This window comes from Ischnura elegans, chromosome 8, assembly GCF_921293095.1.
Source record: "Ischnura elegans chromosome 8, ioIscEleg1.1, whole genome shotgun sequence".
Taxonomy (NCBI): domain Eukaryota; kingdom Metazoa; phylum Arthropoda; class Insecta; order Odonata; family Coenagrionidae; genus Ischnura; species Ischnura elegans.
This window is the reverse complement of record NC_060253.1, coordinates 62,776,396-62,800,986: the sequence shown is the minus strand read 5'-3', so window position 1 is coordinate 62,800,986 and position 24,591 is coordinate 62,776,396. Positions and strand designations below refer to the sequence as shown.

Genomic DNA, 24,591 nt, shown 5'->3' with positions numbered 1-24,591 from the left:
AAAGGAAACACTTTTTATTTGTTTAGTTCCCAAACCATCGAATACAGCACATATTGGCCATTTTATAGCTAAGTTTCAACAAATTTAGCAATTACACGTTCACGAACAACCATTCACTAGATTCCTTAAATTCATTGTTGCTCTCTCGTTTTGAATGGCTATTTTCCATAGTAAGGAGAAGTAAGAAATTAAAAAGATAGAATAAAAGAGCTAAGACCAAGAGGTGACCATGTGGGGTATAAATTATGCTTCCGCTGCAAGAATTCATAGAAAAAAAATCATAAAAAGTATGGCATTAATGGTTGATGAACGATAGACGTTGGTGTTCCATGAAGATGATGTTTAGACTTCCCTGGCTCATTCTGTCATTCCTACGTTGAGTAAATTACCTAACAATTTCCGTCCCACCCGATTTTTTACTTCTTATAAAATTGCTACTTTATTTAAAAAATGATAACAACAGGAAAAAAACTAACCATCTGTGACCAATATTGAAATGCCCAAGATCACGTGATGGATGCGACGGGTATGACTGGCTGGCTAAAATGATAGCGTTTGCATGGGCAAAGTCAAGAGTTTTAAATTAGGGGGGTAATCCTACCGGGGTTTAGAGATCAAGGAATACCCCTAGAGAAACGGAAAAAATTAGTTTTTATTACCCTCAAAAACAGCACCCTCTAAAAAATAGTACTACTAACACTCACATTTATTTAAAATTTTGATAATTTTGTTTTACGGTATACTTGAATGTACAGGTTTCATGCAGTTTTCGGACATTTTGGAAATAAAGAAATAAAACTTTGTAAGGTTCACTATTGTTTAATTATGGGCACTACCAGGGTTTCGTAACTTGGTTATATCGTCATGTGAGCAAGTACGTGAGGTGAGCAGAGTCAACCAAGTTACGAAACCCGGGTCGTGCCCATAATTAAATAATAGTGAAGCTTACACAGTTTTATTTATTTATTTCCTATATGGAGAGGTTTCACAAAGTAAAGCCTGAAGTTATCATTTAAATTTTCGGACAAATTATCATTAAAGTTAAGGGCCTAGGCTCCCTTCCCTCCCCATCACCAAAACTCCCCCATGAGCGTTTGTTTTTGTGTTATTTACTTCAATTTCATTTTTATACTGTGTTATTTACTTCGGATTTTTTAATTTGCTCTGCGTTAAGTGCTCTCGAGAAGTATCAGGATTTTGGTCTAATCATAATGATTTCATTTGCTAACTTCTTCCATTTCCCAAGATAATACGGAAGTTGGGCTTTCAGTGTTTGCCTCGTCTTGTGAATAGCTACCTTGAGTGCCTTTGAATATATTTACCAAGATGAGTACGTAAAAGTTCGTCCCGAAGCAGCTTGATAAATGCGTCATGTTAAGCGGTGAGTTGCTAAAACGCATGCGAAAATGCGCGGACGTGAGATGGAAAAATAGCCCTTGTTCTAATTACATTTGTCCAATTTCTCGCCACGGGGAGAAATTAATGTAGCCATAATATGCGAAATTGCGTACCCCTTGTAAAACTGTTAGAATCGTCATATTCACCGTGAAATTCAAGCCAACCTCATATGCGGCCGTTTTACAAGGGGCACAAAACTTGCACAATCTGACGTGTTAACGAAGGCGCAGTCAAAATTGCGTCGTGTAAAGCAGTGAATTGCAAGAACACATGCGAGAATGCGTGGACGTGAGACGGCAAAATAGCCCCTGTTCTAATTTCGGTCATGCAATTCCACGCCATTTTAGAAATTAATGCAGCTCTAACCTGCGCAATTCCGTGCCCCGTATAAAACGGAATATATGGACTCCAGCGAATGCGCCTAGCTTTCTGTAAACAAGCGTAGGTGATGACGTAGAGCGTGGGTGAAAGCCTACCTCGTCCTAAGACACTCGCGGGATGAATAGCGGGGTATCTCCAGCTTGGCACAGCAGGTGTCGATTCAAAATAAAAATCCAGGAAATCGAGGCGACGGAAATATGGACGGTCGAGTGAGATTCCTTCACATCGGCGACAACACGTGTGCGACCTGGTGTGTTTATCTCGATTCAAGAGACGGTGGCACTTGGCATGCGTTCATTGCCACACGCGACCAGCGACATCTGTACGGCAAAGCACACGATTCCCGCGTCACCGGAAGCTCTATCGTCGACGAGCTATCGTCCGAATACGACCAATGGCGTCCATTGTCTCCGGAGGCGTCTACCTGCTCAGTCGCCCAGAATACATGGGTGGCTACAAAATGAATTACATTGGCTCATGGGCGTACCCAGCGAAGGGCAAGCGGGGGCAGCTGCCTCCCTCCCTAGAAAATACAATGCATATTGGACGATGCTCATCAAATCTTAGTCCACTTTTTCTTAAGATTTCACTATAAAAGAATATTTTTCGGCGGTAGTGTCTGACACACCTTCAGTCTTGATGGCTCCCTTACCCAAAACATGATTTCTAAACCCCGCAACTAAAATTCCAATTTTAAAATTACCTTTAAATCGTTACACCCTACAAATCAGCTTCCCTTTACTTTACTATCTTTTCGAGGATCAGTGAAGAATAACGTGGTTATATCCATGGGCGAACCCAGCGAGGGGCAGGAGGGGGCAGCTGTAGGTTACAGTTTCCTTAAAATGTTGATTTCATTCACATTTTACATTCTTAAATCTTGCTTACAATTTGAAAAACCATTGCTTCCCCCACCCCCTAGTTTTCCTCCTGGGTACGCCCTTGCATTGGCTGAGCACAATTAGTCAATATTTTAAAACATTATCGTGGTGTACGCAGAGCGAAGCCTCACTAATGTTTCAGTTTCGGAGAGAGTATATTATGGATATCATTTTATGACAGTAGAATGAAGATTATTTTCACGTTTTCCATGACCACAGTACAGAGCAATAGTTTATAAAAAGTTTCCGACTTAACTATATAGGCCTGGCCACTCTAAAATGGCAACGTTGCAGTATGAGGTTATCTATATTTATTATTATTGTTAAAGTATTCAACCGAAGAAAGTAGGTTTCGATGGAGTATTTAATAAGTATTCTGGCAGTCTTCCCTCTCTTTATGAACTTCCCTGCCTGCTCTTTATGAACTTATTCATAATTCGGCCTACTCCCTTTCAATCTATCTAAAAATCCTATTCTCTAGATTTCCCTCCCCCTTCTATAACACCAAGAGAAGCGTAATTATTATTATTATTCAAGTATTCTACGAATTAAGGTAGGTTTCCATGGAGTGCTTAAGAAGAATTCTGGGATCCTCCCTCCCCATTAACCACTTCCCTCTTCAATTCACAATAAGGCCTACTCCCTTGCATTATATCTAAAAATAAATACTATTCTTTTCCTTCCTCTTCATCGTTTAACCAATATTCTACCCTCTAGCAATGTTTTCAACACCCCCTCCCCGCTAAGTACTCCCTCCACCCATCACCCATACCTTCTGTCTACTCCGTATGTCATCTAAAAGCTGCCTCTCCTCACCCACCATATCCAGCACATCGTCGTTCCTCCTCCACTAAGTCCACTTCACTTCCTCCATCCTTTTCCAATATCTATCTTTAAATAGGGGCATAAAATTCACTTTTTCCTTTCCACACTGAATATTTATTGGCACAGAAGATGGTCTCGATACTGAAATGATACTGGAAATAAAGAAATAAAACTTTGTAAGGTTCACTATTTTTTAATTGTGGGCACGACCCGAGTTTCGTAATTTGGTTACATCAGCAGGTCACCTGACGATGTATCCAAGTTACGAAACCCGGGTGGCGCCCACAATTAAATAATAGTGAACTTTACAAGGTTTTATTACTTTATTTCCAAAATGGAGAGGTTTCACAAAGTAAAGCCTGAAGTTATCAGTTATATGTAATGATACTGTTTTACATGTAAAAGTAACGTTGATATTGATATAACAGTATGGAAACCAAGGTCCGTGCTAGTAAATATTGAGAGAGGAACGTAAAAAGTGAATTAAATTTCCCTATTAGTAGTTTAGATTTTCCTAGATCAGGAGAAGTAAGAAATTGCAAACTCAGAATAAAAATTCTTAGATAAAGATATGTGAGTAATGAAATGGGGGGAAATGGTACTTGTGAAACAACAGTAAATTGAATAAAAATCCTGAAAACTTCAGCATGTGCAATGGACGCAGGGCAGAGGAATGTTTCGGCCGGGAATCATTGAGACTTTCCTCACTCATTTTCATCTTTGAACGTCGCAGTTTATCTTTCATTCGGGCAAAATCAGTGACGCCGAGGCAAAATTAGTGGTCCCGGAACGTACTTCCCTTAACTCTTTTTTTAAGTAAAATATTAATCTGTGAGCTTTTTTATTATAAGTTATTACTTAAATGTTATTACAATTTTTTGTTTGTTTTGGTCAGGAAATCTTTGAGGCAGTAAAATTGATAAAAGTGTTATTTCACTGTTATGTCTTTTGTCAGCCAGTGCCGCAACGGCGTTTCGGCGCGTTCCGGCACCAGTAGCGGATACAGATGGGTGGCGCAGGGGGCGCGCGTCCCCCCTTCTGGGGCCGCCAGTATTGCCAAACATTGCAGAACCAATATCGTAACTTTTTTATTTCATATATCATATAAGCCATTGTCTTGTATTTTTACGTGATCACTTTAATTAAAAACTTCTAAAACTTTGCATGTGATTTGATTATATCTTATTACGATTAAAGGTAAAGGTAACTCAAGGTATCTTTTGCGCCCCACCCTTGAGTTTTTTCTGTATCCACTACTGTCCGGCATTATGACACCACTGCATGCCGCGTAATCAATTTTATAATCGTTGAAAATTTCAACCATTTATTTCAATTTGTGAGTAATATCTATTGCTTCTTTGAGATCATTTATGCATAAAAAATTAACTAAAGCGGTGGCGGATACAGATGGGGGGCGCAGGGAGCACCCCCACCCACCTTGCGGGGCCACCCGCATTGACAAACATTGCAGAACCACAATTGTAATTTTTTTATACCACAAGATGGCATTGTCTTATATTTTTACATAATCACTTTAATTAAAAACTTCTAAAACTTTGCATTTGACTTGATGATATTTATTTAATATAAAAGTAAAGGTAACTCAAGATATCTTTTGCGCCCCCCTTGCGTTTTCTCTGTATCCGCTACTGAACTAAAGGGAGGCTGTTACGCTTCCTTGGGGGACACCGGAAGAGCGGCTGTTACCTCCTGTCTCCTGAGAAACGGAAGAGGATGAGTAATTTTATATGCAAAATAAACTTATTATTTTAATTATTTTCGGTATCATTAATATCTCAGATTAGTTACTAGAAAGTTCTCCATATTCCTTGTTTTCTTGTTGGTTGTTTCCGTTTTCCTTGTTCTCAGAGATTATGTGAGTAATTCTCGCCAATTGGCCAGAGCTCATTTACTTCATTAGGCATGAGTGAAAAAATACCGTGTCATGACAATTGTATGCAAATTGCTCTTTTATCAATTCTCCTTAGCGTAACCATTTCAAGATTTTTGAAATTTATAAATAGCCTCCATCCATAGCCCCGCCCCGTGACGCCATATTCAGATTATTGCAGGAGACGAGGACGCAATAAAGATTTAGATTACACAAGAGATTTTTAACAAAACACTAGAGATGACAGTAGAAATTTCAGATTCACTAGAAATTTTTTCCAGTGACACTAGAGGTGTTCAAGAAAATTTTGAAGAATCACTTATAAATTTATTGAATTAAAATTGAAGCCGTTGAAAAGACATTGGGTCGACGATACCATATTCAGTCAGTCAGCCAACGATGATGTCAAATCTTGGAAGATATCGGTGATGATTATTTCATATTTTCTGTAGAATGCATACAAGTTTGAAGTGTTTATAGAGAAAATGAATCTCCACCAGTCTGAGCCTTTAACAATCGAGGATATTTCCGGCTCAAAGATGCTTCATGCATTTAAATTTTAAGGAGTGTTGTTTAATCAATTGTACGGGGAGTTAAGCTGTCAAGATTGAGGGTGTGGGTACTCGACCATAATATGATGCTTCCTTGCACAAACAATGAGGAAATGGTAAGATGGAAGGAGATGGTACAAAAAGTTCGTAACTTAAAGTAGCTAGATCGATGCGATGGAAACGTTCCGTTATGTACAACAGAATGATTTTCAACATTCCAGTTTATTAAAACGACAATAAAATGTCAACTAGTTTTGAAACGATGTACAATTTTCGAGTCTTTTCGCCACGAAATTGTTTTCTAAAAAAAGGAAAAATTGTGTGTCACTTTATATTAAACGATACTAAAGAGTAACTGAGTCACGTATCAGTGACAAATAAAATATGATTGTTCTCCGACGGTTTTAAGTTCGCGTTTGGCCACTAAACAGTCAGCCCATCAGTGAAAGCCATGGATGCGGTTGAAAGAGGTGGAATGAGGTACCGTGCGAAGAAAATGCGGTAGATTTTCTTAACGTTAAGTAATAGTGTGAGCGTTACATAGATTCCATAAATTAAATAAAAATAATTATTTCTGTTATTATTTTATTCACTTTGATAAATTGTGTACACCACATAATGTGTCGTCAAATTTGCGCAAATTCGGCCTTTAGTGCCACAAGGGAGGTTTCATGGCGCAAGGTACGGCGCTGAAAGTTTAGGTGGGGCATTGCTAAATTAATCTCAAGAATCTATAGAATATCTTGTAAAACAACTCAAAAATGCTTGGAAGGGGGTATCAATTACAGGTATGCAGCATTCGATATCCGGACTTAACTATATAAAAACAATATGGTAGTAAAAATAATATGATAAACAATGAGCACGCCAAAATATATTTGTTTCATTAAAATATCAGAAGAAATATTGACGTAGAGAGGCACCTGCTATAAGTGTTACAATATTAAATCAACTTAATAATTCAAGATATAACCAAAGGCGTATCCAGGATCAAAACTAGGGGGGGGGGGCAGGCTATGATTTTTCAAGTTGTAGGTAAGATTTAAGCACAGAAAAGATTAATGAAATCAACATTTTAAGGAAACTGTAACAGCTTTTTATTAGTTTTTCAAATTATTTGCTTGAAAAAGTATTATTTTTCTTTAAGACATATGCGATTTTTGCTTCTAGGGGGGGCAGCTGACCCCTCCTGACCCTCGCTGGATACGCCCATGGATATAAACACGTGATTCTTCACCGATCTTCGAAAAGGTAGTAATGGAGAAAGGGGAGGTCGATTTTCAGGGCGTTAAGATTAAAAGATAATTTTAAAATTATAATTTTTGGCGCGGGGTTTAGAAATCATGTTTTGGGTAAGGAAGCCATCAAGACTGAACGTGCGTCAGTCACTACCGCCAAAAAATATTCTTTAATACTGAAATCTTAAAAAAGAGGACTTCGATTTGATAGGCATCCTCCAATATGCATTGAATATTTGGACAACTATTCCTCTCACAAAGTGTTTACCATATCTGTTGGTAATTACCCAGAGCGACCGACAGAAACAGACATTATAACGACCGGTCCTTAGTATGTTAAGATATGATGTGATATTACTTTGCACTTTTCTACATAAAACTTTATTTCACCTGAGCCTATCAGCGACTCAGGTGAAATAAAATTTTATTTGGTAAAGTGCAAAGTAGTATCACTTCATATCTTATAATGGATATCCACAAAGTATCTGCTTCTTCCATTCAATTTATACTTAATGTGTCATTAGATTATAAAAAAGTATAGCGTTAGCTCTGATAATGGCATATAAATTTGCCGTAACGTTGGCAGCACTTGGAAATTAACGTCATTCCTAAATTAAATCTCCATAAAGAGATAAATTGGTTAATTAATGCAAGCCATTGATAATATAGCAATTACTGGAAAAATTAATGTTCAGTCTCACCCAACACAAGCTACGGCACCCAACACAAGCACTTCCCAAATACACTCCCAATCGACAAAATAGTTTTTCCTCGGGCGCATATTTTAGTCGAAATCTAACCCAATAGAAATAGGTGAATCTGCATTTCCTTACCTCGAAGTAGTCAAGAGTATGTTGAATGGACGAAAAGGAAGAGAGTTTTGGCCTTGGACACTAGATCTTGGCACTGATTAATCCACGTCTCGCCGGACTTACGAAACACCATCACTCGCTGCGAAAGCACACTTCACCGCTGGATTCATGCAAGAACGTATGCCAGAGTTTAAGGAGCCGCTTCAGACACTTGAATTGCCTCTCGTTCTGTGGGCGATTAATGCAGTTGACGGACCCAATTAGACGTGTCTGATGAAAGATGGATGGCCACGTCATCATAGATCAACCAATCGTAAATGAGAATGAAGTGCGAAGCATACAAGCCTGCATTAAAATGCATCACTATAGTACAAACTATGGGCATAAATCTTGGATGAGCATCACTAATATATTTTTTCCGTGTAACTCAAGTTTGGCGTATTTATAAAAAAATTACAAATCAAAACGGAAGTTCGATCGGAAAGCACTTGAATCGTATAATTTCGACTTGCAATCTTCAGTGAAATGCGGCACTATAACACCAATTACGTGCACAAATCTTGGTTTAGTATCACCAATTTTCTCTTCAAATAACTCAAGTTCGGCGCAATTAGTCCAAACTACAAGTCAAAACGGCAGTTCAGTCGGAAACCATTTGAATCGGGTAGGTTCAACTTGAAATCCCACAGCGCGATGTACACAATAGGCTCCACTCCAAAAACAAGAAAACTTTGATTATTGCATAACGCTTTCCTTTTCATCGCAAAATCTTGCTCAGTGTCACTTCTGTTCCGATGTTCAACGCAGGCGTCACGTCTAATACGTCAGTTGACATCATCTTCCATCAAAAAAGTATACTCGATCGAACGTATTTTGTTTTTCACCACTCCATGTTAGCCACTTCAACAAATATTCCACGGAGAAACGGTTAACTGGTAGCAGGAGATAATAGCGCGACTTCCTGGCGGAGTATGCGCGAGGAGAAGCTTTGTTTCGTCCCGACAATGGTCGACTGTCGCGCTCCGCGTCGCCCTCTCGAAGCTCCCCTATACTATAACCACAATCCCCGCTTGTGTTCCACGACGGCCGACCCCTCCCACACGGACTGATTGGTTGGAGGAGAGGGTGGGGGAAAGTGGGGGTAAGAGAGGGGAGGGGGGTGGGTACGACACAATTGACTGAATGGAAGTCACAAGGTCACACGGTGACCCCTCCTCATCCGCCCACCCCATGTTCGGACTTATTTTCTCATCGTCGAGGAAGAAAGAATAAACATTTCCGGAAAATATTGCGCACCTCCACCCGGCCAGATTGGTCCCGGCTAAGCGCATCCCGCGAACATTATAATAGAGGACTATCAGTCCAATGCTGCCCTCTACGCAGTCAGGGAGTACCCAGGATCAAAACTAGGGGGGGGGGGTGAAGCCATGGTTGTTCAAGTTGTAGGCAAGATTTAAGCATGGAAAAAGTGAATGAAATCAAAATTTTAAGGAAACTGTAACAGCTCTTCATTAGTTTTTAAAATTATTTGCTGGAAAAAATATTATTTCCTTAAAGATATTTGCGATTTTTGCTTCTATGGGGGTACGCCCATGAAGTCTGGTTCATCGGGCATAGCTAATGTCTTTTATTTTGGATTAATAAAATCCAAACTTTGAATTTTCATTAAAAAAATGGCCATGATTTCGAAGATGATGACGTTAACCGTCGAATCCGTGGACGTCTTCTAATAAAATTCTGTGGAAAAACAAAGTTTAAATTTTATTCATCCAAAATGTTCAACAAATTCCACAAAGTATAGCCGAAAACTACCAACTTTATAGCTAATGTCTTTTATAACTGATGATTTCAGGCAGTGCCAGGAATTTTGTTGGAGGGGGGGATTCCAAAACCAGGGGGGAAAAGTTTTGAAAAACAGGTTACTAAGTAAGTAGGTTTTAAACTAATTAGCAACACTTTTCATAATCGAAAAAACTTCATTTGCTGAATAAATATTATGTAAATTCATGATTTTTCAATATTTTGTTTTCTTTTACGAGGGAAAAATAATTGTGTTTTTATATTTCGGAGGTTGGGTCTGGACCCCCCGTATCCTCCTGGCTACGCCACTAATTTTAGGCTTAACTTTGAGTAAACTCTCCATTATAGACAATTTCATATGTAAGGTGATGGTACTTAAGGACTTGATATTTAAGGAGATGCATACATGATCGAAGCACCTGACAATGTAACCATATTACGAAACCCGGGTCTTGCTTTTTAAATATACATATTAGTGAACCTAACAAGGTTTATTCTTTCATTTTCCATAATGCCTTTTATGACAAAAAAATCCATGTCGACGCATTGCCATTCGTTAGCCATGGAAAATGGATTATGTTGATCATTCCTACTGCTTTTAATACGGTATTACGGACAATTTTGGCGACTTTTTCCGTATAAAATAGGGCAAATTTCTACGAAAATATATTTGAATTTCGCGCTTTTCCGATTACCCCGGCTATGAGACCAGATAAAGTCCACGGATGGCCCTTTTTAGCATTTTCTATCGGATTTCTGCAAATTTAACACGACGGTTTGCTAATACAAGTATTCCGAAACGAAGGAATTCTCAGAAATGGACACCGAATGATCCACGCCTGACCAAAACACGTTTCAAAATTAAAGCTTATAACCGAACTTTATATTTGAAATTATATACCCCATCGAATACATTACTTTCCAATTTCTTGAAATGAGGAAGCTAATAAAGTTTCACAATAACCGATTATTGGTCGCTGTTTAATTAACGTTTACAGTGTGAAACTTGAACAAGTTTCTCATTTCAATATGGACATTCAGAATTTCCACGAATTAAAGCCTGGCTTTGTTTAATTTTATATAAAAGCAAATTTCACTTTAACACCTGATTTATCGCATGTAACGATCAGGCAAAGGTTACGAAAACCCAGAAGAACGATAAAAATAAAATTAATCGATCGATTGGGTGATGAGGAAGTTCCAAGAAGAGTAAAAAAATAACAAGTTTGATGAGAGCCTTGACAGTGATTCACAACTTATTCGACCACATATTGAGACATGGCGGCCTGAAACCCGTTTTACGCGATACACGTACTTTCTCAATCTGATGCCATTACGAAAATGCATTTCAAACGGCTCTTGTTTGGTTAATCTCAAAGGTTAATAGTTTCAGACAATTATAATCGTACATTTTCGTCCAAGATTGCGTCATTAACCCATCATAACACATTTTCGCTTCAAAGCAACATCAAAAAGTGTAAATTTTTTGCTCTATTTTCGAAATATCTAAGCTACCTATTATTTTGTGGTGTTACACTTCGTGATTATTCGCAAATAAATTCCGTAAATGAGGTCAAAATACGTTACCCGTATGAAATGGTATCACAGTTGACTCACACTAAAGGAGTAGGCGTTAATTGGAAAATGAATTCGTAGAATAATCTGCGAAATATGGTTCCCAAATTTTACTTTTACAATCGAGAGATATCACATATGCATTCATCCTTATGTTTAAATTCCATTTTTCAAACAATGAGGAAATAATAATATTTAAAACCCTAAGTTTGAAGAGAAGTACTCACCCCTGCCAAAAACCCCGGAGGTTGCTCGCTGTCTATTACGCGTTCATTCAGATGTGGTGACACGGCGGACCCTGATGCCATCCTTTGCGCATTTTCTCTGAAAAGGGAAACGCAACGGTTAGGACAAGTGGAAGAATTATAATTTTATAAAGTGCTGAGAAACGCTAAATTCCAAACAAAAACTTTCAAATCTTCCTCATTTCTTTTAACACCTAGTAAGATCAGTTACTTCAATGCAATCTTGCATCATCATCCGTAATCATTAGTCAATAATCCTTAGATTGGTCCCATGAGAAGATCCCAAGCAGCACCATGTGTCAATTTTACACCTTAAAGATATCACCTTTATTTTTATGTTACCTTTTATATCACAGTGAAAAGTAAAAAAAAATGTTTTTAATTCCATATAAATACTGCAGTATAATATACTGTAATAGTAATATTGCAGTATTAACGTAGTAATATATTTGCAAATAATAGTAATATTTTAACAGTACTAATATTGTATTTATATGGAATAACAAAGTTTTCTTTACTTTTAATTATGTTAAGTAGATTCTATTAAGTCACGCCTGAGACAACTTTTATATCACCTTTACATCTTAATCCATAGATAAACATAAAAGTGATATCATTTAAATTTCACTCCGGGCATTAAATTTTTATAATACTTGGAATGGCGAAAAAAATATGCCAATAAAATATAACCTCGCAGCGTATTAGTGCCAGGCCAAAATTTGCCCTGTAATTATTTGTCATACCAGCGTGCCAAGGCAGTTTTCAGATAATGGATACAAAATAATTTATTCTTTTCGTCATTAAGTGATATCACCGAGTGACCCCTATTTTAGACAAAAATAATATATCTCGTGAATATCTCACCAGTGATAAAACATTTTATTATGATGGACGTTATATAACAATTGATATTTTTGAGACTAGTCGGTGATAAAAAAATATGCATGAAATGACATCACAGTAATGCTTGGTCATCATCATCATTAGTCAACAATCCTAAGATTGGTTTGACGCAGCTCTCCATTTCTCTCTCCTATCCGCTAATCTCTTCATAGCTACATATTTATTCTCTTTTACATCCTTTATAACCTGTCCGATATAACTCATTCGGGGCCGTCCCTTGCCCTTTTTCCCTTCCACTTGTCCTTCAACGATTGTCTTCATCAGACCATCGTGCCTCAAAATGTGGCCAACTAAGTTGTCCCTTCTTTTGCTTAATGTTTTTAGGAGGCTTCTCTTTTCTCCTGCTCTCCTTAGCACTTCATGGTTACTCACACGGTCAATCCATTTTATCTTCATCATTCTCCGGTAGCACCACATTTCGAATGCTTCCACTCTTGACTTCTCTGCTGCTGTCAATGTCCAAGCCTCGCTTCCATAGAGAAACATACTCCATATGTAGCATCTGATGAATAATGCTTGGTATAATGCAAAAATATATATAAAGTGGTATATATGTAATATAAAGTGGTGGCGAAATTTTCTAATTACTTCTTGCATTAAATATCGCTGAGAATAACCAGAATAAACACCCTGGAGTGATTCTCCAGTCGGATCTACCTGGACTTCCTTGATGAAGCGGAATAGTTAAAGTGCGCAAGATCCGCTACGGAGAGATACGATTATACTCGATACGAGAGATACTTAGGGATATTACAAGCATGAAATATTTTCGTCCCTTCGTCTAGGCGGAAAATATTAAAATGGCACACGTCTATGGTATCGCTATGGGCCTGATTGGGTATCCAAAACGAAATCGATAGCATTTCATGTCACTTATTTCGATTGAAAATAAATTCGGCCAATTCAGGTGTGATATACTAATAGAAGTTCGACGCATTGAAATAAAAAATAGTTGCATTTTTTCACCATTATTTCAATGCATACGGCCCGTTTCGGCTCACAGAGCCTTCATTTGGTAGAAGAATTTTTCCATTAAATTCGATTATCGCGAAGAGGAAGTAACAGGGTTTTGATACAAACTGTTTATTAGTACTTCTTATGCTAACCATATTCATTTCCTTTTTGGTAAAATTTCGAAAGTTGGGATTACAATGTTGGCCGTAGGTTTTGGATTCTACGTAACCAACACAGAAAGGTGACTCATCCTGCGTCTGCGGCCCATAGTCATTCCTATTCCCTTTCTCATGATCCTTTGCTCATCGCTCTCTTCTTGGTCAAAAATGTTTATATTTTGGAATTTAGGCGCCGTGCCACCGGGGGGACATGTTGAGCTGAGATCCTGGAACGGAAGCATTCCCATATCACAGACGGAGTCCTGATTGGGAGCACAGGAGCCGAAGAGCGTGAGAATCAGTCAAATCAGGACATAATAACATAAAAATAAACATTTATTATCGTGGATCCATTGGTCCTTTAGATATTGATAAATGAACAACCAAAATAATAAAAAAAACATAGACAAAGAATAAGTAAAAATTATAAAAAACACAACTAAAAATCCTGAAAATATATACATACAAATGTATACAATTTAGTGAAAAGATACTAAAATAATGCATAGAGTGAACGTGAATACGACAATACAAAAAATGCCATAATTAATTTCTCTTTCCATTTTATCATGCTGAAAATTATTACTTTGGCAACTTTTCTTTTAAAACTTGCCGAGGACTTAAACGTTTCAAAATCATGCGGCAGTGAATTCCATCTGCGGGAAATAAAAACTACGAACGATCTATTTCTGTGTGATGGAGTGGGAACAATGAATCCGATAGATGTGTTCTTTAAGAACTTTGTGGTTCATTTATTTTAAATACAAATTTGTTGAATAAATAATGTGGACATCCAGACTTAAGACCTTTATTTTCCGTAATTAGGTAAAAATAGACACAAATTTCACGTGCTTTTAGATTTTTAGACCTAGTTTTAAAGACCATATCCAATTGATATTATACATAGCATACTTAACTCATTCGATCTATAATTATTGTGATTAAGACCAAGAGATGATAAATTTGACAGGAAAAAAGAATACTTAAGTGAGGTACACTACCATTCAGTTGGGAAGCTTCTTGAGGAATGCATTCATTTACTTCTCCGCCTCCCGCTCAATACATTTCATATGTCGCACCCACAACTCGGTAAAATTTATGATAACAGCAAGTCGCTTCAAATTGTAGTACATACACCAAAAAAGGAGATTCTTCCTCATTCATTCAAATCGGATAAAATAAAAATTTTTCTACAGCGTCAACGAAAAAATATCGCCCGAACAGGGACTTGAATCCTGGACCCTCAGATTAAAAGTCTGATGCTCTACCGACTGAGCTACCCGGGCTCTTCTTGAATTATTTGACAGCGATTCACAGCTACGAAACAGCAGTCGGTGGTCAGGTGTCATTAAACTTGGGACCCTGAAGTCGATGTGGTGGTAAGTAGCGAAATTGTATTGACGAACCATTGCGATGACGTCAACAAATTGTTGCAAGTACTCCATCAATACGAGGTCGCTCCTCTCTACTAATGCATTGACGTCAAAGGACCAATTTTGTGTTTAGTTACACCTAATAACCTAGTGCAGCGACCTTCGTGTAAACATCTATCTTTTTCATGAGCACGAGTAGATCAGTTCGTAGAGCATCGGACTGTAATCTTAGGGTTCATATCCCTATTAGAGAAGCTGCGGAAAAATTCATATGAGCAACAAATGGACTTTTGATTTTGGAGAGAGTAGTAATAATGTTTAATGTATCTGAGGTGTGGGTGTCCCAAACGATAGTTCGCGTTTTTGTTTTCAGAATGTTTTTATATATTTATTCCCATTACAAGTTACATTTTCTTCTTTTCGTCACAGTCATTTGTTGGTCTAACCTTAGGCATCCATAGATAGCAGTACGCATCTCACTTCTCCTGAAACAGGAAATTCTCCACTGAGAATATCAGGATTATTTTTATTCTACGAATATGAAATGAAATCTGTGCTAAACTGTCTCAGAGACTTTCAGACTCTTTTTTTTATATTTTTCGTTTGACAGAACACACCTATTAGCATTATTCACTACTGCCTTGGTTTAATGAATTGGAGCAGTATTTAATTTTTAATAATAAAAATAATGATTATTATTTCAGATAAGATAAATAAAATTATTATTTATACAATGACTTATCTGGAATATGGGTGCTCCATTGGACATTTCCTCCGTTTTTGGGGTCACCGATGAAATACATGTCAGATGAAATACATAAAAAGAATATGGAATAAGTGTGTAGCAACTACAATCACTTAGGTGCAATCATTCGTGCTGGATAAATTAGTAATAAATCCATGGTTTAATGTATGAAATAAAAGCAAAGCTGTAAAATGCATTAGTTAAAAAAATTGTGTTTCAGCTATAAGAGAATATCTCATTGGTCTTTCTATTTTCATTGCTACGTGTAAGGACTATTATTTAATGGCTACATTTAAACAAACAGCCACCACTGCAAACCCACAAACATAATTCAAATGAGGTAAAACTCATCAGTCCGTATGCTCGGTAAGAAACGGCATTGACCCTGGTACTTGAGTGGTACCAAATGAGAAAAATGAGGCAACAGTCCAACTGTCTGCAAATGATTTAAATCAGACGAATCGTCAAAAGTTTTGCAGGTAACCCAAAAGATATCACCAGAGAGTATAGAATGCCAGTACATATTTTTATATATGGGCTAAATGTTACGGCTTTATGATCAAAATTATTGATGTCTCAAAAGGTATAGTACTTTTGATGCATATTGGAGTCTCGAAAAGGATTTATAATGAGAAAAATCGGTTGATTTTCCAACGGTGTGATTTGGTAAAGGGACGGGAGTCATTTCAAGGCACGTATGTTTGAAAAGATACCATAGCTTTTATTGTAGATAATACAGCCTTTGGGAATTTTTTTATTAGGCTACAGTAGACACCCCTTTGGTTTAGTGGATTGGAGCAGTATATCAACATCTACGATTTTCGCAAGGGAACCGATGTGATCCTAATTGTTTGCTTTCAGTTTTTTCCAGTTTTTATTGATTCCTAGACCACACATTTCATTCACAAAATAATTTTATTTACTTCATCATATTCATATCTGCGTGTATGGAATATTATCTCATGGCTACATTTAAACAAACAGCCACCACCATAAACCTGTAATTATTATTCATATGCGCTAAAACTCATTAGTCGAATATAAACAGTTTCATACGGCAAAGAACGGGGGGTATACGTTTAACCGCAGCCCGTGCTGAAAGATGGCATGCGTTTATCGCAATACGGTTTATCATCGCAAGGATGCTGAATGGAGACGAAACCGTATCTCCATGGCGACGCCAGTCTTTGATAAACGGGAACAATGGAACGGGGGAATTATAAAACGCCCTTGAATCATCAAGCGAAACCACGACAGCTACGTGATGCAATTAAGACGTCGGAAGAACCGTGAGCTCCAAGCTGATCTCATGGCAGGATGAAATACTATCCATTTGAACGTAATTAATTCTAAAGATCAAATACTGTGATGCGTTTCATTAAGTAACCAATAATTTGAAACATATGTAATCGGAAAATTCGAAAAAAAAAGAAAAATTTTTATAATAAGGATAGATTTTGAAGAATTCATTTCAGCCAGGGTTGTCGGCAGGGTAGAGAGTTTATTACTTGACATAGGATAACTTATTACTTCTATAATTATTGATTTATCACCTGACTGCAAAATACATCTGTCCATGATAGCATCATAATTTGAGCAACTTGTAACAGTATGGTAAAAACATGATTTGAGCAACTTGTAACAGTATGGTAAAAAAATATTGTTTGCTAAAATAATTAAGAAAAATGTTCATAAACCTATTTTACATGACTACTGATTTTTACTCATTTGTTCGAATGCCATTTATGAAGGCATATGAATATCGAGAAAAAAATGTGAAAGTATATCAAGCCACGACTAAAATGTATGAAATAATGTTTTCTTTCCATATTTCTAAGATTCATTATAATTAAATACTTGCTTTAAAGCAAATTATATCAATACCAATTATCCATTCGCTAAGCATTAAATATAATTCAACGGTCCTTATTTACCCTGTGTAAAGTTTAACTGCTGAGGCCGCTCGTCCACTCTAGCGATTAGAGAAGCCCCCAAGAGATAGGATTGTTATTCCTGATAGGTAGATATTCCTGATAAAGTACAAGATATTCCTGATAGGGCTACAATTAGTAGCTAACTAGTAGTAGCCCTATCTGGAATATATACTACTATGCTATTGTACATAGTACCTACTATATAGTACATACTACCTATCAGGAATCACTATAACTCTATTTAGTAGATTATTTCTGTAACATTATGACTTCGTGCACCGATGACTGATTTTTGGGGACGATTGAATGCGAGAATAAATAAAGAGTTGAGTCACACATAATACGATCCTCGTCCCTGATAAATTCGTCTTATATGTCGTTCCCTCCCACTCTTCCACTCTCCTCCCAATAAACATCATCTCACACTGTTTGCGAAACGCTGTCCGCTTTAGCCTTGAGAAGTTTCATTTGCGCAACCGCGATCAATTGGATGCCGGTGAATACGCCACTATGAAGTTTCCCATGGAAGCAGGAAGTCATGCGGAGGAAGAGGAGGAGAAGAGAATGGCGGAGGAGGTGTTGACCAATCAGTCACCGCATCGGTCAAATGGCTGCGTTATATAGGCCGAGGGAAAAGGGAAAAATCGCTCCGCACCGAACTGTGCATGCAAAATTTAACTCATCGACACTGGAGGTGTGCGCCGCGAATTTCCCGAATCCAATGGCCGATGGTGGTCCATCAACGCCGTAGAGGTGCGGCTCATCCGTACCCCCGTTGTCCGCACATTGCCCAAAGCGGCCTTTACCGAGACTGTCCGAATTCCGCACATTACCTCTAACCCAACTTTCCTGACCACGAGAGTCCAAACTTCCCGTACTGCTTCTATGCCAACAGTTAGAGGTCGTCTCTCGCATCTTAAGCAGGCATAAACTTATGGCTTGGTTTCTAAATGCAGAAAACATCCAGCGCATCGCAGCGAAAACATCGGCAAGCTCAGATCATCCCTACTCCGCACATTTTAACTGCATCGGTAGGTATACACCTCTATCCTTTTTCCTTCCTCTCCAGCCCCTCCCCAGGTGATCGGGCGTATAAGCCACTGGCTTGGTTCCCGGTCCCGATGCGTTGTATCCTTCGAAGGGTTCACCTAGAACCCTCAAAGTCTCTGCATCGGTAGGTAAGAACGTCCTTTTTCCTCACAGAGCCCGAAGCTGCCGTATTCCGCACATTACCCTTCAGCCTCACCCAACTTTCAGCTAGTCAGCTAGCGCCCAGAATTCGCATATTGGTGATTTACCAACGGTAATAGGTCTTCTCTCGGATCTGGCGTAGGTATATATATTTATGTTTGTCTGCTTCCTACAGACAGAAAACATCTTGTTTTTTTGTGTAAAAAAGGCGAATGGTAACTGGTCAAGGCATATATTAGACATGACCGACCAAACAAAAAACCAACTGCACGAGCGCCAGCATGCTCATTAAGACTATCTCATGAGGATCCTGTATACCGGCGCGCCGCGGCGGCTTAATCTAACGGATGAGTGAACTTTCTCTCGACCCTCTCCAATAATAATAACTTTTTTGCACGGTATAGATTCGAACATTACATTATATTGAATACTGTGAACAATGGAGGTACGTATTATGCACCATCGCTCCCTCAAGGCACAAGTAGAATAAATAACAATCAAAGGTATCATGGTCACATGATTTAATAGCGATCATAAAGTACGATGACGGTGGTCCCGTCCATAAAAAAATATTTCGATTGCCCAAGAAGTTGATGAGGTTCTGCGTCTGTCTCAGACAGCTGTAATCGAGTCCACATCAAAGATCATCTCATCTCTCACGCAGAGCAGGAATCACTTAAGAGGATGCAAAAATGGTCGACTGGTCTTTTTCTCACCGAATTACTCGTTTTAAATATTCAGTTAAGAATTTCCATGGTGAAAAGTGCGAACCATTTTCAACATTTTCCTCTACTTCGTCTTCAAAAATTTTATTTCACTATTTCTCAGATGTAAAATTTATCTATTTGAGAAAGAGGAAAGTTTTGACAAAAGAGGTACTCTGTGTACCCTTAAAAGATGATCACAAAAATTTTTAAAGAGGAATTTGTTGCGAAATAAGATAAAAATAGGAACAATCGAAAGAGAGTGTTGGTTCCTGTTAAGCAAAGCTCTCTAATGATTATGGAAATGATGATTTAAGGCATTATATAGTATATCACTTGTGTAAACGTATGGTGCAATAGGTCCATTTTTCTTTAATATCCTAGCGCTCTTAATGAGTAATTTTTTTAATTTTAATAAAGAAGTAAGTTCACATACAGCAAGACTGCCAATTTAAAGAGCACTTATAACAGCAAATATTAAATAATTAAATAATAATTATTTATTACAAATTTAAATAGATTAAAAAATAGTAATGTTTTGAGTTAACCGGCAGAAACACAAAGCACAATTGATGGGTGTCAAGAAGAAGTATCTGGCCATCTTGGGAATGATTTAGACCAAATAACTTTATTAAATGCATAAGAAAATATCCAAATTCGATTTTTTCCCAATTCATGTAATTAGGATGAAATTGCTGCTTATTGTTAGAGTAGAAATAATAAGGATTCCATTAAGACAGCTTTTTAAACACTTCAAAATGCGCAATACTCAAATTCGAATGTTTTCGCATTTTCATAACAAAAATACATGGAAATCATATTTGAAGGTCCCGGACTGGCTTCAGTCAGGCTACAAACGGATCCGGCAGGTGCTGTATAGCGACCAATCCGTATATCGAGCTCAATGTCAGCGACCAATAACTCATCAATCGAATTTTCGATTAATAATCTCAACTTCCGCAATTTTACCCTTAACCCTTTCACTGCTGTGGACGTACCTAGTACGTCCGCACGGTAGACTGCGGTGGACGTACTTTTTCTTCCTCCCTGTCATGCGGTCAGCACTTTCGCCGAAGCACTTCGAAGGGACCCACTAATCCAGGACCCCTTCCTCGACGAACTCACCAACGCAGGGCCGTCTCATCGGCCCTACCAGCGGGGGCCCTACCTCCGGAAAAGTGACCGCTCTGATTACAATTTGAAAATCAATCAATAAATCCGATCATCACAAAATGATTGTTTTCATCGCACACCTGCCAATCAAGCAATCGAGTACGTCTTTGAACCGTGTTTCTGCGATGAAAAATAACGATTTTGTTAACTTTGATATAATGGCAGTTTTCCAGTGGTCCGCAGCCACGTTTTGTTGCAAAGTTAACAAAATCGTTATTTTTCATTGCAGAAACACGGTTCAAAGACGTACTTGATTGCTTGATTGGCAGGAGTGCAATGAAAACAATCATTTTGTGATGATCGGATTGATTGATTGATTTTCAAATTTTAGTCAGAGCGGTCACTTTTCCGGAGGTAGGGCCCCCGCTGGTAGGGCCGATGAGACGGTCCTGCGAGGGTGAGTTCGTCGAGGATAGGGTCGCGGATTAGCGACCCTTCGGAGGGTGTACCACACCCATCCCGGAGGTACCTGCTCCATGGGCCAGGAAATGCATTTTAACATTTTCGCCGCATGTGAGGAGAAGGTTTCCGGAGATTCAACAGCAGTGAAAGGGTTAATTTTCGTTGTAATTAGTGGCTAAATATGGCTTTAGTTACATGAAAAATACTTTTTAGGAGAACACTCATTCTGGTAAACATTACATCCAAGGGCGTACCCAGGATCAAAACTACGAAGGGGGGGAGCCATGGTTGTTCAAGTTGTAGGTATGATTTCAGGATGGAAAAGGTGAATGAAATCAACATTTTAAGGAAAATATAGAGGCTCTTTATTAGTTTCTAAAATTATTTGCATGAAAAAATAGTATTTTCCTTAAAAACATTTGCGATGTTTGCTTCCAGGGGGAGCAGCTGCCCCCTCCTGCCCCTCGCTGGTCACGCCCATGATTCTATCTATATCCTGAATGCATATTTTTAAAAACTTGTAGGCAACGAAGACATGATGACATTTTTATGAGCTATGTGGGCGGTTTCCGAAAACATCGATGACGATCTCGATTAATCGAATTATCGAACAAGCCCGTCCTGAGCATCGAACTTACAAAAGGGTCACCACGCCCGTGGAACCCGGAAGGTCTTGGAACACGCGGAGAGTTTATAATAGCATTGGGTGCCCTCGTTTCGGCAAATGGCCGCTTGGTCGACCCGAGGAAGTCCTCAATTGACCTTCCACGTCCCACGAGAGGCGATTGTGGCGCCGGAGAGGGGACGGCGACGAGGGGAGCAACCATCTTAAATAACGACCATCACTTCTCGATCCGAAATCACGGCCCATCCAGAGGAGCAGGACTCAAGATGGAAATATTACGTCATTAAGTCACTCCCTCACATCGTGGGAATCTAGTTCCACGGTGTAGATATGGATATCGCTCGTCTTCAGCGTATTTCTGTGTCTTCGTAAGGTGCTTCAGGTATAATTGCCATGGAAGAAGGAGGGGATCCTCCTTCTTCCATGTAATTGCCACCCGCACTGGTGGTGACTTGCACGATACCTCGTCGATGTAGAAAGGCTGTGCAACATGTATGCAGGGCTGGGAAGTATTTCAAATACAAGTTTCTATTTTAAAATACGTATTTGAAATACATTTGTAATTTGCATTTGGTATTTCTAATACACGACCTGAATGTATCTTGTACATATTTTGTATTCAAAATATAGATTTTTGGTATTTTCGCATTCTAAAATGAAAAATACATTCGTAAAATACTTTTGAAGTAGCTCTGTTAACACTTCTGTAACGTTAAGCTTCAGAGATTACTTGATTTTCATTGGAATCGTTCTCTTCATGTTTGCAACCAACCATGACGGGCCAAGGCAGGTTATGGATATGGATTTTTTTAAGATCTCTTGGTGTCCATGCAAATGTATTTTGTGTTTTAAAAGGTATTTTAAATGCTCTTTTGTAGTTTGTTTTTCAAATGCCCAATTCAAAGGTATTTTGTGTTTCAAATACTCCTCGACCTGTATTTTGCCAAGCCCTGCATATGTTTGTTACTCCGTCACATTAATTATTCAACTCTCAAATATGCTAACAGACAGAAAAGAGGTGTTTTTTTCTGTAATAAGTTTCGATAGTTATCTACGATTAGTTAAAAGAGCAAGTAGTTTAAATCCACTTCATTATAATCATTTGTCCTGTTCATAACTTGCTCATATGTCGGATTCAAGAACCAGTATTGTCCAAAATTATCAATACTTACGGAGTACAAAAGAGAGGTTACTGATGACTATAACCTTGATCGAAAAATAATATATGAATGAATCTTAATAATGGATAAAAGAGCGGAAATGTAGTAGTAGTAAATAAAATTTTGAATAAAACCTGGATAGAACCAAATTTTTTATTTAATTGTGTAGCGTGCATGCAAAAACTTTCTACAGAGTAGTGCCAGGGACAGTTTTTTTTTAACATAACGACAATCTACATTGCAATGACGACGGGGTAAATTGCTGTGCTTGACCAAATCAAAGAGTCACCAGAAGCGTCCAGGGCAAATAAGCCTCGTTTCCAAGCAGGCGCGTTTCTGAATCACAGATGGGGGAGACAAAAAGCTGCACGGCCGCAGCAGCGGCCGAAAAATGCGGAAAAATGCGGAACTGGGGACTGCGCTTTAATAATGGAGAAATTTGCCAGAGGTCGTTCATCCCTCGCTCCCTCATTGAACTGAGCATGTTCAGAGCCCTTCAATTTCATTCAATTTGGGTAGGAATCGGTAAATACGAGGGAGATTATATTTGTTAAGTTTATGCAGTCGTGAGGTATGGATTATCATCATAAGGGGGCGTGAGACAATAACTACGAGAGGCGTTTAGGAGGGGAAGGGGTTCAAGCCAGTGGCGTAGCCAGGACCTTTGTTCGGGGGGGGGGGGGGGGGGGGGGGGTACAAAACCGGGGGGGATAATTTTTGAAAAACAGGGTACTAAATAGAGGGTTTTAAGCTAATTTTAACACTTTTGATAATCGAAAAACTTCATTTTTCAAAGAAATCTTTTGTAAACTCATGATTTTTCAAAATTTTGTTATCTTTTGTGATGCAAAGTAAGTGTGCTTTTATATTTCGTGGGTGGGGTCCGGCCCCCCCTAGCTTCACCGCTGTGTCAAGCCGGATCTCACCAAATGTCATGTGGAGGAGAGGGGGGTTCTTAGTAAGTATCACGTAACTTTTTCCCGCCAGAAACAGTGTAACATTGCAACCTTAGTAATCTGAAATACTAATATCAACTAATCCTAAATAAAAATGATTAAGTCCAACTAATTCAGGCGTTATATCGAGGAATTTCGACGTATGAAAAAAATGAATTGGCACTTTCCCACAAGTATTCAATGCGTAGCAATAAATAAACAATCAATTACAAATCTAAAGCAATGAAACATAGATTAAAGTATTCACGCCGCATATACTCATATTTTGAACAATCTCACGTGAGATTAGAGGGAGGGGGTCGAGCCAAATCTCATGAAACCTCAACGAGGGTAAAGGAGGGGTCCAAAAATTGCCAAAATTACGTCACGTAATTAATGGACGACCCCTAATGACAAAATGATAAGGATCAAAAGGATCGATCGATCCCTATCACTATGCATCATACAGCAACAGCAAATCCAAATGCTGATTTAAAAACCGCTCACAATAAAAACAATTCATATAGCAGAGCGTGGTTTCGATCCACGGACCTCTGGGTTATGGGCCCAGCACGCTTCCACTGCGCCACTCTGCTCGTTGTGTGTCGTGATGCAATTGAGGTATCAAATCTCAAACACCTATGAAAAACTTTCTAGAGGCTAAAATCACATTCCAATCGATCGAGAGTGAGGTGTGAGTTATGTAGATGAAACATTACCATGTTAGCTATTCATTA

At 38.4% G+C, this 24,591-nt stretch overlaps 1 protein-coding gene and 2 non-coding genes across 3 annotated transcripts in view; all 3 read right to left on the bottom strand.

Annotated features, from left to right (window-relative positions):
- The window catches only part of LOC124163940, a 250,137-nt gene that overhangs the window by 126,012 nt on the left and 99,534 nt on the right, over positions 1 to 24,591 (bottom strand). The window contains exon 3 of the mRNA XM_046541059.1: positions 11,580 to 11,676. Coding sequence (XP_046397015.1) covers positions 11,580 to 11,660 — 81 coding nt within the window. The 5' untranslated portion in view covers positions 11,661 to 11,676. The remainder of the gene's footprint in view (positions 1 to 11,579; positions 11,677 to 24,591) is intronic.
- Positions 14,826 to 14,898, bottom strand: Trnak-uuu. The gene has a single exon. It is a non-coding gene; the product is annotated as a tRNA-Lys (tRNA).
- Trnam-cau lies at positions 24,379 to 24,450 on the bottom strand. Its single transcript has one exon. It is a non-coding gene; the product is annotated as a tRNA-Met (tRNA).